Source organism: Poromitra crassiceps, assembly GCF_964638095.1.
Source record: "Poromitra crassiceps genome assembly, chromosome: 11".
NCBI classification, from domain to species: domain Eukaryota; kingdom Metazoa; phylum Chordata; class Actinopteri; order Beryciformes; family Melamphaidae; genus Poromitra; species Poromitra crassiceps.
In genome coordinates, this window is record NC_139643.1 from 30,275,180 (window position 1) to 30,292,684 (window position 17,505).

Below are 17,505 nucleotides of genomic sequence, written 5' to 3' on the forward strand. Positions count from 1 at the left end.
ACTCGGCCTGCGGCCTCGTGGGATAACAGCTGATCAGGGGGATATATTTGGCACAACACACTGGCTCTCATGCTATATTGCTTAAATATATATGCATCCCCCTATCTGCTCCGAAAGCGGTGCCTTTGCTTTGCGCCAGGCGTCTCATGGCTATTCGCGGTGCTTCAGCGACTGCTGTGTTTGCACTGTTAGCTATGGAGACCAAAACATGTCAACATGTTTATTTCTGCTGTAAAGTTAATTGGCATTTTAACAACATGGGGTATATGGGGATTGACTTGCTTTTGGAGCCAGCCTCAAGCGGCCATTTGAGGAACTGCAGTTTTTTGGTACTTCTGCATTGGCTTTATTTTTCAGAAGCAGAGGTTGGGGCTTGCTCTGCTCCTCGAAGCGAGTGAATAATGGTGGACAGATAGAGATAAGCTTCTCTTCCGCTCGCTCTTTCTCCCTGACGGTGATGCTGTCAGGGCCGTCTGAGGCTCCGGAGGGCTCGTCCGATTCAACGCACGATCCCGATTGGGACGCCATGAGCATAAAAAACGGGCAGCGTTCACTCTGCATTAGGGCGTTCACGACTACTGCATTTTATTAGTCATCCACTACTCCCAAAAAGTAGTCCACTATAGTCATGGGAGATATGTCATATTTTTTTCACCCAATAAAAATGTTCAATTCTCATCAAAAAAGTCTCAAAACGGTTTAACTTCCTGGGGTGCAATAGCAGAGTCCTCGATTGGCTCTGAGAGGCTGTTACAAATGAGCTGCTAAACCCCGGCTTGTCTGAGCTGGAGATACCGACTGTTTGACTGCAGTAACATAGAGGGGAGTCTTTCAGTCTCTAAATACCTTAAAGGGATAGTTCACTTTTTTTTTTTTTTAAGATTAGCCCTATTTGCTACTTACCAATGATGATGATGATTGGTAGAGTTCTTTCTCAGCACAATCCATGCTGTTCCTCATAGTAGCTCTGGAAAGTTGGGGAAAGCAAATGCAAGGTCAATGCGGTCATGCTCCTGTCTGTGCAAGCTGACTGAGGCTCACTGAAATGTCCTCCACAGTGCACACAAAGTACATTTCAGTTAGCTTCAGTCAGCTTGTACATACAGGAGCGTGACCCCAGTGACCTTGCATTTCCCCATCTTTCCAAAGCTGCTATGAGCCACAGCATGGATTGTGCTGAGAAAGAACTCTACCAAATCAACATCATCATTGCTATACCTGAAAGTCTATGTTGTTACTGCAGTCAAAGAGTTGGTATGAAACAAATCTACTGTACAGTATGTTAAATTTATTTATTTATTTTGTTCATCCCTAAAACCATTAATGATCGATTAGTCGACTATCATGCACAGTTTCGAGTAGTGGTTTTGATAGTCGACTAGTCTGTGAAACCCCTACGCCGCATGGGCCGACCCTCTTCGGCGCCGGTATGCGGGGGAGCTCATTTTCATTCTGTACGCTGTCTCTCTCCCGTGCTCTGAGCTATGATGATTTACATCTCATCATTAATTACCAGCCGCCCCACCCCGCTCCCGCCCCGCTCCCACACCCTCTTTCCACCATCCAAATATATCTATTGATATAGAGCGGACACATGACAATCATATCAGTCGCTTTGTGCTTAAAGGCCTATTTCCATGTTAATTACGCGTTTTAATTCACTGGCGGAAAAACAACTGTGTGAGGCGATAAAGCCAAACGGGGTCCCGAGGATTTATCAACAGGGGATCTGAAATGTTTTGCTGCCTCAGGAGCAGCGGTCACGGCAGCAGTACTGTAAAGTACATTAATTAGATACTCCCGCGGCTGTAGCCCTGGAGATAAAGGACGTAATTTAATACAGTGTAATTGAAAGCGAGTGTGTCGCCGTGTGTGTTTGTGTGTGTGTGTGTGTGCACATGTGCACGTACCGTGCTCGTGTGTGTGTGCGTGTCCATCCGTGTGTGTGCGTGTGTGCATGTCGCCTCTGTCTGCAGGATTACAATGACGAGATCAGACAGGCCCAGCTGCAGGAGCTCACGTACCTGAATGGCGGCTCGGAGGATGCCAAGGTGCCGTCGGTGAGGGGCAAGTCAGCCGCCCGTGCAAGAGGGACACCTGTTCCAGGGCCTCCCAGGTAACCTGCTTTCCAAGAAGTGTGTGTGTGAGTGCGCTTTGTTAAGGTCGATGCTTGGGTATTATTTACACTTTAAAGAGCTGTTGGCGAGCTAGTATTTTGTCTGCAGAGTGCAGATGGATTGTGTAGGATATCCTTTTGCATTTCGATAATGAGATTCCAGAATTAAAAGGAGAACTCCGGTGTCAGTTAGAGTTCGAGTCCATTTCCTTCTGTCTCTGTCTAGTTTATATTTCCACCAATCTCGCAAGTCGCATGTAAATTGATTTGGGCGACTTGTTTTCAGTCGTTTGAAATGAACCGCTGTCCCAGCTAACAAAGATGCCCTAAATATGAATGTGACAACAAAAGTCTGTAAGGCGACATGCTTTTGAGGGCCTTTTTTGTTTGCGACTCGCATTTCTTCCTGTGTTTGTGAGGTGATTGACAGTAAGCAGAGCATAATGTAACACATTGATATGAAAACAGTCAGCTCGGGCACAATGAAATAATGATAAAACACAAACTGTGACAAAACCAAATTACAGTAGGTCTTCATGTTTACTGTAATGGCTTATCTACTGTAGCACAGGCAATGTTCAAGTCTGTGGGAGTTGTTTTTCATACTGTACAGGAATGAATGGCAGTAAACGGCTTTGCCTGAAGGTAGCAAGATGAACTTTGATACCAAAGAGACGAGAGAGACAAAAGATGAGTCCATCTTTCTCTGGATGGTTCTCTGCTGCTTAGGAGGCAGTTTGGTTTTCACTCTCAAGTTTGGATTCATCAGTGTTTATACCTGACACCAGAATTTCATTTGGCCAAATAAGCAGAATCTCAGCGTCTCAGTTAGGTGAAATGAGATGATCTTCCCTGTTGTTGTAATTTAGGCTGGCACTGTGTTAACACTGTAAATGGAGGGTTTTTATTCCATTGTATGATGGCCATAATTAAACTGAGACCAATATAATCTGAATTGAATTAGGTCAATCTGGCAGCCCATTGCCAATGCCTTCTGAAAACAAATTTCACATTTTATAGCAGATAGTAGTGTACAGTCATGTAATGGTGTCCATAAACAGCAGCATAGTAAAGTCCAATTTGCATATTAAGCCTTATGCAAATGATCTGCTGGCCTCTCTACCGTCGCACTGAACCCATGCTAATTCTGACTCTGACCCCATAATAGCACAAACAAAAACACTCATGGCCGTTCCAACACTTGGACATTCTCGACATCAACGGCACGCTTTGAAATGGGAAGTGCAAAGTGTTACCATGTGGGCTCCTTGTGTTTATAAAAGCAAACAGATTTGGACAAGGTCACAGAGAGGCATATTGGCATTGCTCTGAGTCAGACTATAATTGCCTGTCTTTTAAATTACACTGCAATGGGCAGTTTTCACAGCAGCCATTTGTGTCGAAAAGGCAGGGTAAACACATGTGCAACCAAAAGTTTAATGAGGGTTTCCATAACTTTTCAACTTCCAATCCAGTTAGGTGTTCTAGTGCTTGGGTCGTCATTGATGTTTTGGTTGCACCCGTGTTTACCCTGCCTTTTAGACACATAGTGGCTGCTGTGACAAATGCCCATCAACGTTTATCATACCTAATTTGACTGTGATAAGACAGAAGTCCACTGCACATTCCTGCCAATGTGTGCTTACTTTTAGCAGATGCCACTGCTCAAGGACATAGACTGTGTAGGGTCACATAGTCCACCTTGCTCTGACTTTGGACGAGAAGGCCTGAACTGACTTTCATGTTTTTTTTTCCCTACGCTAGAGGACAGTTCAATTGTGCCATCTAAACATTCACCACCGTTCTTTTTAGCCAGAAACAATTTCCCTCCCAGCCCCAAACCTGGGATGTTTTCATCAATGTGCTATACAGCTCATTGAGGACAGAATGGAAAGCACAGGAAAACAGTGACCCGCAGAGCAGCCTTGGTGGTTTTCTGCTGCTAGGACTAAACCTGCTGGTTCAGATCAGTTCAGCGCTGTAAAAGGAAAGCCCGTTGGATGTAAACGCTAAACTAAAACGTCCTGCCAAACCACAAGGTCAGGCCGCCTTTCAATTTAAACAAAAATGTCCTGCCAAACCACAAGGTCAGGCCGCCTTTCAATTTAAACAAAAACGTCCTGCCAAACCACAAGGTCAGGCCGCCTTTCAATTTAACCGGAGCAGCTCGACGTTGCTTGCATCACGCTTACATCACACATTAGAGCGTGAGGTCTGTGTTAATTAATTTTAGTGTCAATGTTTATGGACCAGAAAATGTGCTGTAACACCCCCCTCCCCCCAGTATGCATATCATATTACAGTAAAACTGCTGCCCTAAACACCTTCACAATATTAAACAGTTATTGGAGATGTATCTTGCTTTTCTCTACTCATTATTTTTCTTATTTCCAAGGATAACTGGCAAAACGTAGACAATGTGACATCATGTAGAGATATTTCCACAGGGTTTGATAGCAGGAAAGTTTCCAGCCATCTAAAACATCAGACGTCGGGTTTTTGTGTGAATCAAAGAGTCGGGGCTTCTTTCTAGACTCACCAATTCGCACCAACATTCGACAATCATACAGAGAGAAATCCATCACAGAAGAGGCAGAGGGACCAATTCACTTTTTCTCGACTGGGAAAACTCTCTCTCACTCCACTCTGGCGATTGCTCTCTCCACCTACATAACCCACCGCTGAATGGAACGAGTTCAGGCACATTCTCTGGTCCTTGTTGAGATCGTGGGAAATGTAGGAAGTCGCTAACCGAAGTCGAAGTAGATGAGGCAGGTTGTGAGAAAGTGGGTACACCGAAAAAGTGAATTACAACACTTCTTCACAAAATAACTGATGGTATCTCACAGTGTAATCGTATCCAAGGGTGGATTTTCATTTAACTGTCCAAGATCATCTGAATAACCTGTGTAAAAAGGGGATATTTGTTTTAAATCTGATCCAAAATATCCAATATCCAATTCTCTTTGTAATAATCCACAGCGGTAACATTGACTGCAAACTCCACAAAAAGCTCCACAGACCTGTGAAAATTAATGTGCAGATGCTGCCAGATGTCCTTTCATCTAAAAGCCGCTGGCTGTTTGTCTTGTGACTCAGGAGTCGAGGAGGAGTTCCTCCTCTGCATGCGGCGGTGCCCCGGGGAGCAGCACCCAGAGGTGCGCCACCCAGCCGGGCGCCATCCTCCAGAGGGAGGGGGGTGCAGAGAGCCAGAGGTGCCCCCCCACCTGCCGGATACCGACCGCCCCCTCCCATAGTGCAGGACACATACGGCGAATATGTGAGTATATTTATGTAGAAGCTACGCTGTACAGATGCACACGGACTTCACACACCCAAACTGATCCTTTACACACTTTAACATTAGACTGATATATGGGTTTGCTGACATATTGGGCTGATACTGGCCTTAAGGAGCTGCTATCCCACCTAGAAGAATTTCAGAAGTTTGGCTTTCAATTGAGAGTTTTATGGTCCTATTGCAAGACAACCCCCGAAATGCCAGGTCCAGTCAAGGTTAAGTCAAGACCAGGTCCAAAGGGGTTCAAGAACATCACAAGAGGAAATCAAGTCCTATTCAAGATCAAGACCAAAAGAGGCAATAAAGACTGTACACATCTTCTTTCCAAATGGGAAAACAATGCTTAGGGAGTGTCTTCGTCTATTTTCAGGAGCTCTGCACTAGAACCTTCAACATACTAACTAAATGCATATCCATGAGTTTGAGGGCCAGGGGTGTAATCCCTTACATTGTTCATAGTGCTGGGGAGAGAACAAGGACCAGGTGGTGAAAAACCTTTAGATAGGCAGGAAAAAGTGGTGTCAATATCCAAAGTCAGAGTCAAAATAGACACAAGAAACACTGAATCCCTGGAATGTTTTGGAATGTTTTTTTTCGATCGGCATTAAATATCGGATTATCGGTCAATTCAGTCCAAAAATATCCAATAATATTCGTATCTGCCGTCAAAAATACCATATGGGATTTATCTTACAACATGTGAGAGAGAGAATAGATTTGTTATTGTTGCTGTTATTGTGATCTGGGTGTTGTAGCTTCTACCTGCACAGTCTTATGGGAACCTTGCTGAAATATCAACAGCTGCCACAGATGAATATATTAGGCTTAGAGTCATAGCCTTTGTGCATTTGCCGGGAGTCTCCCGCCGCACTGTCAAGGCGAGTTCCCCTGGGACTCCGCCATCAACATAGCATATTTAGCAGATCGAGGGAGAGAGGAGGTGGCCTGCGTTGGAAAATTGCCCCAGCAGCCCATACCTAACAACATCTGACAGGTTTATTCAGAGGTTGCGATTCAAATGCGTGGAGGTCATAGGGAATGACTCCTGGACCAGCTGTTTCCCATCATTGTCACAGTTGTAAACTGCGTCCCCCGACACCTGCACCTGTGTATCTGCGTTGGGGGAAAAAGAGACCCAACATCTGCCAGATGATAAATCTAACCACATCGCTACAAATTAAAGGCTGAATGAGTTGCTCTGCATTATCTGAATGCATCGCTATCCCAGGACCTCTGTTCTCTGTCTGCTATACTGACAGATAGGCTGATGTATTCATCATTGATGAAATGACATGGAGGTGTTTCTCGCCCTTGTTTGCTGCCTACATGTATTACTGCTTAGCCTACACTGATGTGCCTGCCTGTCGCCATCTTTCTCTTCTTGCATCTCTGCTTGTCTATTAGTTGCTGTGTGGCATCATCATCAGAGGCCAAAACATGAGTTCAGCCGCAGGCGTGCGTTGCTTTTTGTTCTCCTATCTTTAGAGACAAAACACATTAAGATCTATGTACCCTCTTTTGTCACGATGACATATGGATATATCTTTGTCTGGATGGCTTGGTTTACATAATCCATTTCTATCAAAGCTTTGTATTTGTACCGTAAGTATCAGTATCAAATTACTCTGAATCCAATTGTTACCAAACAAAATCATAGAAATCTTATTATACGATGATTCAGTCTTGGCAGCCCCATCAGACATGAATGCTTACTATGCTTGCAGCCAAATCTCATTCCGTGTTATTCATTAGGCGCATTGAGATCACTGTCTTACCTGCCACTAATCCCATTGGAGAAGAATTAGTCATAATGTAATTCTCCATTCTTAAAGGAACACCCGAGTGCTTTTCGACCAGCTTTGTATCATTACAACATCAGTATATATCAGAAAACTGTCAACCGTTTGGCAGACATTCGTTTAGTTTGACAGTTATTGAGAGTTGGGTTACTGTAGGTTGTGGACCAGTGATGTCATGTGTGCATGAATGACATCACTGGTCCACAACTTCACTCAAATCAGCTCTCAATAACTGTCAAACTAAATGAATGTCTGCAAAACTGTTTACTGTTTTCTGATATACTACTGATTTTGTAATGATACAAAGCTGGTTGAAAATCGGTGTAGTGTTCCTTTAAATAAGGGCACATGCCATCGATTTCCTAGCATTTTGGCATGCGACAAGGACACTTAGCAGCTTCATTTAGGCTTTCTCACTGGGAACGGTTGCTTTCGTTCCGTTCCGCACCCGGGAACTATGCCCCCCCTCCCCTCTCCCCCGCTGGTCAGCTTTCACATTTGACATTTCTTCCGCGCTCGGAAACGGAACAGAGTGCACATCAACTATGCGTGGAGTTTATCGTCGCCCGTTTGTTGTCTATGAGGTTCGGAAAGGTTGGCTTTCACACTCGCAAGTGTTCCGTGCCCGGGCACGCCGAAGTGCTCCCCAGACCACCTTTACAAGTGGATGCTGTCACGGTTCCCTGTTGCGCACCCGGGCACGGAACGGAACGGAACGCAACGTTCACACTCGTCAAATGTTCCGAAACTGGGGTCAATTTGGGGACAAGTGTGCTCGGGAACGGTACCGCGGCGCCAGTGAGAAAGCACCCTTAGATTCCCGATTTGAACGTTGCAAGCATCCGAGGAGGCTAGTTGAAAGTCGGCTAAGCACGAGCTGAACTCCACTGTCACGCTAAATTAATAAGGCCTACAATATGACTCTAACTGTGTGTGTTTGAATCCATACCAGATGAGAAGCTTTAATCCCATTGGGTGCGGCAGCCAAGTGATGCGGAACGCAAGCGGGCCGCTATTGTTTAGGTGAAGTCCTGCGGATACAGTAATCCTTTCTGAGCATTGCGGGTTATAACCTGCTCGCTGACTCTTGCGGCGTTACGAATCGCCGTCACGACCCCCGGGGCCCTTCTGGCTGCTGCACGGCCGGCCGTGTTGAGCGGAGAGTCAGGGAGGGTTAATTGAGGGTTGTTTGTCTGCTGGACAGTGAAGACTGTTATTTTGTCCATGGTGCTGCTATCCTTGTGCTTTAAAACTCAATTGAGTGCAAGGGGCTGGAGGATATTTCATATCCAGCGAGGCTGCTTCCAACTAGTGTTGCAGTCAAGACCACTCCAGTCAAGACTGAGTCAGGCTCAAGACCAATGTGTCAAGTCTTGACGCATGCGGCAACTTTTCGACATTCTATGGCACTTTTGGACTTTTCTCAATCTGATGGTCCAGTCGGCTTCAACCAATTCCAGCCTGTTCAGGTTTGTGAAACTGGGAGAAGGATAAAAAAGACCACTGTCCATGGCATGCAAATATTCTTATCCTTTTCTATTCTATTCTTGTTTACCTGGACTAATACCATTGGAAATTAAATCGCTCGTATCCATGAAAAGCCATGTGTGGAACAGCTGTATGGAGGCCAGGCATGTTTTCTCCTCTTGACAGATGCCATCATAATACAGTAGTCGGGTAAAAACAAGACTCTGCCTCTTGATTTGCTTAATCTGTGTGAAGTTTCCATGTTTTGTCATTTGCAGAATTGTGACGCCTTCTCAGATGTGAGCGGTGCGTGGGCAGCGTGGTAGCACGTCCAGTTCTCCTCAGTGTAATGTGGAAATCATTTGGATTTTGTACAGTATACGCTCTGAACAAATCTGCCTCCTCAAAAGGCGATTCTGGATGACCGTGGCGTCCCTATCTGTTACAGTGGTGTTGTCGAGCACAGTGCAGCAGCTGTGATACTGCTGTTGTAACATGCAGTGCCAGGCCCTCTGTTAGTCTTCAGTGGCCTCACAGGCCAGTCCTTATCTTTTAACAACACGCCTCTCAGCCATCCACTGGCATACAAATGAAAGACTCACTTAGGGGTGTCTCTCTCTCTCTCTCTCTCTCTCTCTCTCTCTCTCTCTCTCTCTCTCTCTCTCTCTCTCTCTCTCTCTCTCTCTCTCTCTCTCTCTCTCTGCCTCTCTAACCCCCCCCCCCCCCCCCGCACCTCTCACTCTCACACTAATCCCGTTTAGTCTTGGCAACATGGCGCTATTGCAGTATTGTTGTGTTATTGTGCATTTTGAGTAAATGGCATATCGATGTGATGTGAATGCATCAAATAGTATAATAGCATCACTTATACCGTCACAGTCCACTTTCCATATCGAGGCTGCTTTCCATCAACCCCACAGCCGTAGACCAAAGTAAAGGAGCACAAGTGGCTTTTTTCTTTTAGACTTGCAGCGCCGTGGTTTATAACACAACCATGTTTCTCCTCTCAGGTTGCTTGTAACTCAATTATAGAGTGGCCGGTCTAATAAATGGCAATAACATGCCATTGTTAAGGTTTAATGCGCTCTCCAATGTGAGTGGACAGCACCTAGATAGGGTCACAAATGAGATGGATCAGTTAGCACTAATGGTACCTGGCTTGTGCTGAAGATTGGTCATCTACCTGCTCTGCTAACAAACATCACCAGACCATGGGTTGCAGTGCTTTGTGCATTAAGGCACTACATTGGATATAAGGACAAGCAATACTCTAGGTTAGCAGTACATTATAGGCAGATTTTTGCAGATTTTGTTCAGAAACTGCTCCCCATGCCAACCACACTAAGTTATTGAATGAGATAATATAAGATATCCGTGAAGCGTTAGATGTTACTGTATATCTGGACGTGTGTTTGTTGAATACTCAATGCTTACTGGTCAATGAAGGCATTCTGAGGTCGGTTATTTCGGAATAACAGACCGCTGTTTCACATCTAGTCATATCACTTCGCAGTCAGGAAGTGCAAGTCAGTTTTGGTTGCTGGTTAGAGGCTGAAATGCAATCTCACCCGATTTGTTGAAGTTACAGTTCTGTAGCCACAGTGGATCCTAGCTAGACACAAAGGTTTGTGAAACGACAATGACGTCTGAAGTACAGATTGAGCGTGGTGGACACAATTTATGTGAAGATGACATTCCTGGGAACACGTAATTCTCACTTGTCGTGCATGGGGCAATGTATTTGCAATTGAACACTTTGTGCTTACTTCATAAAATTCAGAGAGATCAGCAGGAGATTTAAATATTCATTCACTCATTCAAGTTTAAATATATCCTCTAGGTGATACTGTAGCTTGTGTTTTACAGCTGCTTGAAGTTAAATTGAAAGTGATTGAATGTTGTTGCCCTTGATTTTCTTTTAAGAAAACAAAACAGAGGAGAAAACAATGAGCTTTTCTGTTTATTATCATGAGGCCATATGGCCTTATGCTGTTGATGTGTAAGAACAGGCTGGCTTGATTTCTGAGTCAATATGGAGTATCTCCAATATTGACTATCTAATCCGACACAGGTTGTGGCTGTCCTCTTGCTTCTTACACTGGAGGAGACTGATTTATTTGATAGTCAGGCTGCCTTCACAGCCAGAACTACATGACTTTACTTTTTTGTCTTCCTGCCGAGATTGCTATCATTCAGTATTCATCACCAGACGTTATCCTACCCTGGTAGAGCAAACTTTTACACTAAACAGATTTAAAAAAGAAAAGAAGAGAAGGATAATCCTCCGAGTTTTGAAACAAAATATGGCGAAAACAGAGCAACATGATTTCAATTTCAAATAGGATGGATTTTCGAATAACGTTTGTGTGGATGCACAAACATACTTTAATAGGTGTCTTTTTGTTTCAGCTTTCTTCAAACACTTTGGCTCTGAGTTTGAATAAATTGTTTGATTTGCATTGGGTTTTCTTTTCCTGCTACTCAGCAGTGAGGAATGCCACTCAAATCTGATTTTGTACAGTATTTCTAGTTGCTGTTAGTTTGTTTCCTTTACCTTTGTAGGTATATTTAGCATAATAGTATTGGTTAAAACCAGGACCATCTGCAGCAATACGGTGATCATACTCTATTTCCAAGGAGCAAGATGTGAGGATGTGATGGAGATGTGAGCTTGGTCCACTCAATGATTCTCATGAATATTCACGACTAGGGTCACGCTTGGTTCTTCTGTCAAATCAAGCGTCAGACTAACACATAATGATCATAAATATGTATCAAGCGGATGGGGAAAATCATAAATATTCATTCACAAGTTTATATATCATTGACTTTGACATGCGCAGTAATGTACTTCTGAACTACAAACAGAACTACAAATGCTCCCAAGCCTTATGATTCCTGTCGACTTTCTTCCCAATGTATTCTCTTTGGGGCTGTCTTCCACAGCCTGTTTCCTCACATATCCCCCCAGAAGACACACGTCCTTCACAGTTCCCCCAGGATGATATCTTTGCTTTGAATATTGCCAGTGTTGCAATGATTACAAACAAGAACCATATTTTCTGACAGCTGTTAATTTTTTTTTTAGGTAATTTGTGTATTTTTCCTTCCTTTTTTCTCTTTTTGGGGGGTAAGGCGTCCATTTGCAGTAAAGTGCAAGGATGGAAATGAAAGGATATTTCATCTTCTTGTTGAAAAGTGCTTTTAATTAGACCTTTTGACAAAATTGCCCCACTTTTTTTGAAAAGTGCTGCCCCTATTGTTTTTTAACAGATTATCAGGGTTTAATATTGTAAAAAGTACAGCTATTGACTCAAAATAAAATACAAGTCCTTGCCCTATAGGGAATTGTTGATTTTGTAAAGGCTCTTGTAATTGCAAAATTACAAATTCCATGAGGGACCTACAGCATGTTCCCATCCCTCCTTCCAAACAAACAGAAGGGAACTAACAAAGATCACTGGATGGGGGAGGGGGGTGCAGAAAATGGGGAGATGACAAACAAGTTGTGAAAGCCACACACTGGGATGCAGGGGCGCCGATTTATGTCTGTGCCAGTGGGTGCCCATGCTTATGCTCGCGCCGACCACAGCACAGCCGAGCCGACCCAAACGCGATAAAGCTGCAGTGGCGCAAACGCACACATTTCAGCACCATAGGAGATTTAACAGCGATCTACACACACACACACACACTTCACACACCACTTTTCAGTTCGACAGAATAGGAACAAGCGACCAAAGCACTAACCACACACTCATTTCACTTACCACGCTGGTTGTTGTCGTCGGACTCGAATGTGCAGCTGTGGTGGAACTGGAAGTCGTACTCATCACGGTTGCACTGGTGGTGGTGGAAACCGCACTAGGTTTTGTGATCAAAAATCTCCTCATTTTGTTTTGGCTAGTTGTTGAGATACTGTCAGTCTGTCACTCTCTGTCTGAGATACCGCTCAAGTGTGTTTACGTCACTACGTCAGCAGGGTCACGTAGAGTGCACTGACTCATGCAGCCAATCAGATTAACGGGCTATGTTTTGATCAACTCGTTTTGCAACCCGGGGCCACCGGCGGGCCTCGGGCGGGTGGACTTTGCTATCAAATCAATGTAAAATGACTCGACCCCGCCCAGCCACAGCCCAGAGCCCAGAGCCGAGCATCCACGGGGAAATGAGGGGAGTGAGAGAGAGAGGATCTGCCTGTGGCACAGTCAGATCAGTCAGATAGGCATCTCTCTCTCTCTCTCTCCCCTCATTTCCCGGTGGGTGCTCGGCTCTTTCCGTGGGTGCTCGGGCGACCCGGCACCCACGGTTTCGGCGCCCATGCTGGGATGCCCAAAGACAGTTGTGAGAATATAAGAATGCTTTGTAAAATACAAGCACCAAGAGTCCCCGCTAATCATGTCCAAACTAAGAAAATAGAAATATGGGCAGAAATATGTGTCACTAGAAACTGAAATTGAATTATTAGGGGTTCAAGCCCTGAAGGGGCTGAAACCCTATTGTTTTTCCTCCGGTTTATTATTCTTCTTCTTCTTCTTCTTCTTCTTGTTCATCTGCCCCGACGCAAATTCCCGTGAGTTGGTAAATGGCAGAGACCTGAAATTTGGCCCAATGACAGATATTGTTGGCTGGTAGGTGCTCAAGAAAGATTTTTCGAATCGGCCTGAAGGTGGCGCTATAATCGACGGTTTTACGTTAAAGGCCATAACTTCCACGCCGTTGGTCCGATTTTCTAACTTTTTTTCCCCAGATGTTCAGGTGAACCTGCTCTACAAGTTTGCCATAAGGACCCTCAATGTCCGTCTGGAAAATTTTTGAGATATTTGGAAAAGTTTGGAAAACACATTTTTCACATCTCCTCCTAGACCGTTGGACCGATTTGCACCAAAATCGCCAGGAAGCATCTATGGAGCAAGCTCTACAATCGTGATTGGTGGATTTTTGAAATCTACTTTAGTTTCGGAGATATTGATCGTTAAAGTTGTGAGAGGGCGTGGCCTCACAGCTAAATTGTCATAACTTCATGACCGATGAAGGAATCTTCAGGAAACTTGCAGGAGGTCTTCGGAGACCATCCCAGACCATGCGTGTCAAATTTTGTGCAATTCGACCAAAAGGGGGCGCCATAAACGCCGGAAATGGGCGTTTTTGACATCTCCTCCTAGACCGTTGGACCGATTTGCACCAAAATCGCCAGGAAGCATCTAGGGAGCAAGCTCTACAATCGTGATTTGTGGATTTTTAAAATCTACTTTCGTTTCGGAGATATTGATCGTTAAATTTGTGAGGGCGTGGCCTCTCAGCTAAATTGTCATAACTTCATGACCGATTAACGAATCTTCACGAAACTTGTTGGATATCTTCGGAGACCATCCCAATTCGGTCCCAATTGTGCAATTCGACCAAAAGGGGGTGCCATAAACGCCAGAAATGGGCGTGGCTTAACATAAAAAAAGGCTGTAACTCCACACCTGTTTGTCCAATGATCGCGAAACTTGTCAGATATATCAAGGAGGATGTCCTAGTCAGAATCAGAAGCTTTGTCATCTGCGCAAGGCTTGAACCCCGCCCATCGCCGCTTGCGGCTATATTTTATATTTGAATTTGAATGGCTCAACTTGAATAATTCAATTTGAATAACATAATTTGACAAATCTGGGGGGAAATGAATGACTTACTGAATGAGTGAGTGAGTGAGTGAGTGATCGATCAATCAGTGCCAGCCCATATGAAGATCAAGCAAAGTGTTGTCTTGTGGCAGAGGTGTGTCCTCCTCACTACACCTACAGTACAGTATCCTCTGCCAGGCATTCTCTGCTTTAGCCTGGGGCAGGAGAAGAGCCAGGCATTCTCTGCTTTAGCCTGGGGCAGGAGAAGAGCCAGGCATTCTCTGCTTTAGCCTGGAGCAGGAGAAGAGCCAGGCATTCTCTGCTTTAGCCTGGGGCAGGAGAAGAGCTATGCTTTAGCCTGGGGCAGGAGAAGAGCTTTAGCCTGGGGCAGGAGAAGAGCACTATGACTCACAAACTTTTGCAGAAAGCACAAAAGCTAAAACAAAACGAGGTCACCAATGAAATTAGAGGCCATCACACAGTAATGACTAAAGCCACTTCTTAACATGCAGTGGAATCCGTATTATAACCTGCTCCTAGCCGGTTGGCCTGCATGTTAAACAACAATTAGCCGGCCTACGCGCACTCCCGCGACTCCGTATCTTATCTACCTCGACCACCGGTATAAGATCCGCTTCCACGCAATCGCACCTCATGTTAAACAGTGGCAGGTCATTATCCGCAGATCTGAGTGGGCGGGTGTGACTCACTTCACTTCACTTCACGTTCACTAGTTTATTAATTAATGAATCGTTCGGGCAATCGCTTATATCAACGTGCAAACTCACGGTTTCCTCAAGTGCTGCAAAAAGGGCTTGAATTGTTTGGCCGTGTGGTCCCAACGCGCTTCAGCTGCAGCCAGGCAGCCAGGTCCATTGCATCAGGAGGGACGCTTACTGCTGCGCTGCTTGCTTGCTCCCATGTCAGAAAAAGCCTAACTTTTGTGGAGAGAAATACATTGAAAACTAGTCAGATATGACTTGAAATGCCACTTGTAAAATAAATCACCCACAGTGATTGACGACAGTCCGACCACTATTTTGACTGGGCGGCTTTATGTAACCTAGGCGAAGCGCTCATTTTTGGCACATTGCCACCCCTCGTTGGAATGGACTCCGTTAAAACGGCACGTTTTTTGAAGTCTCCAGATTTGTCGCTAACGTGATGCAGCCAATTCTATTGTGTGAGGCAGGCAGTGTTGTGTGACTGTGCGTCCACACTGCGGAGAGGATAGGAGCTGACGGACTGATAGGCTATCAAACTTTTGTGGGGAGAAATACATTTAAAACTAGTCAGATATGACTAGTTGCCACTTGTAAAATAAATCACCCACAGTGATTGACGACGGTGCGACCACTATTTTGACTGCCTCATAGCTAAAGCTGTTTCCTATCACATTTCTTGTTTTCGATCCCCCCCCCCCCCCCCCCCCCCCGGCCGCCCACTGGCAGAAAAAACGGCTCATATCCAGTTGTTTCTTAACAAAGACCCCTCATGTTTAGAAAGGCAAAACCTGAAAATATCCTGTTCTCTCTAGCTGGACATGATCCAGAGTTCATGTTTAAAAGGCACTTAAGTAACCAAGACCAAACCTCTAGCCAGCGCCAATAGCAGAGGAAAACTCAAGCAAAAAAATATATATATAAAAATAAATGAGAAACTCAGATCACACCCGGGTCGCTTTGATCAACTTCATATACAGTAGTTCCTACAGTACTTCCTTCACACACACACACTTGGTTTTCCCGGGGATTAAAGATAAAAGGCCAAACTCAAATGCTGTCATTTGGCAAAGGCATGTTTCTAATCAGGCATTAGGGCCTTAATAATCATATGGATGTGATGAGTATTTTTCTTCTGCTGCTAAATCTTACACACATTCATTTCCAGCATGCAAATCAGGGGCAGATGGAATTAGCGGAGAAGTGTGCGGGGGACGAGAGACCTGTCACTAGGGGTCGACGTCTTTTGTGGAACATAAGTCCCATTTATCCCAAATTAGGGTGGGTGCGGCACTGGTTCCCTTTGATGTTCGTCTTGACGGGGGGGGCGGAGGGGGGGGGGGAGAGGGCTTGGGTGGGGGTGCGGGTGGGGGCAGATGGGGGCAGATTGCTGGAGCACAAACAGATGTTCATGGCTCATCCTTTGAGGTGGTGATGAAACGTGGCCAGGGCCGTAGGTCTTTACAGCCCACTGTCACTCGCTTGACACGGAGACACAGGGGCAGGACTGTCGCGGGGTGACACTCCGACACCGAGCGGGAACGTAGTTCAACTTGGCACGCGCCACTTTGCTCGCATGTGATGTGACTGGAGGGCAGTGGTGCATTGCAAAGTTATAGTCTAACGAGGGTGAAAGCACCGGAGCCAGTGAGCTTTTGACGGATGGCGATGTGTCGCAGGTGCTCAAGTTCAGTGTCAAGTGAAACGAGCAAACGTTTTTTTTTCCCACAGTGCGATATTATGGCAAAAATGCATATGAAAAGAGCTTTGGAAGCTGTTTTGAACTTTAGGTTAGTAGGGATGGGACGATGTGCTCATATCACGATACCATTCAGTATGATTAATAAATACAACTTCCATGACAATGAAGTCTGACTGTGCAGAATTATTCTGAACCACCAATCTTTATAGCGATGGCATTGGCTGCTAGAATGTAAACAACAATTTAAAAATGTAATTATAAAGTGTAAATAATATCATTTGCAAGGGGAGCTTGTGAAATTGTGATGGTCGGACGTCTCATTTGTGATTACTACAGCAGAATAAAATGGAGCTAATATCACGATTCATTCAATTTTTGTATCGTGATACATTGAATTTCGATATATTGTCCCATACTTAATATTTAGGTTCCGATTTCACAAGATGATGCCGGAAGCAGCTACAGTATCGACGACATATGACGTTGTCCCAACTTTCATTTTGGGGCTATATTACAGGTGCTCAACTTTGGTTGCAGGCCATCGTTTTAACATCAATTCAAATCTAACTCAATTAAAAACATTTTGTCTCTCCTTAGGAATACGACGATGACTACGGAACCACTTACGATGACCAGGGATATGAGTCCTACGACAACAACTACAGCAATCAAGGACAAAAGTAAGTGCAGTGGCATCTGCTCTCTCATTGTAAACCGTCGGTTTCTTCTCCAAATATTCCTCGCTGTGAGCCACTAACTCAAAAAAAAGGATAACTCATGAAGCTCCAC

General features: G+C 44.8%; 1 protein-coding gene across 1 annotated transcript in view; it reads left to right on the forward strand.

Moving 5' to 3' along the window:
• Positions 1-17,505, forward strand: part of khdrbs3 (KH domain containing, RNA binding, signal transduction associated 3) — a gene marked incomplete at its 5' end in the record, with an annotated part of 110,493 nt that overhangs the window by 78,990 nt on the left and 13,998 nt on the right. The window contains 3 exons of the mRNA XM_083646563.1: positions 1,977-2,116; positions 5,216-5,396; positions 17,314-17,396. Coding sequence (XP_083502689.1) covers positions 1,977-2,116; positions 5,216-5,396; positions 17,314-17,396 — 404 coding nt within the window. The remainder of the gene's footprint in view (positions 1-1,976; positions 2,117-5,215; positions 5,397-17,313; positions 17,397-17,505) is intronic.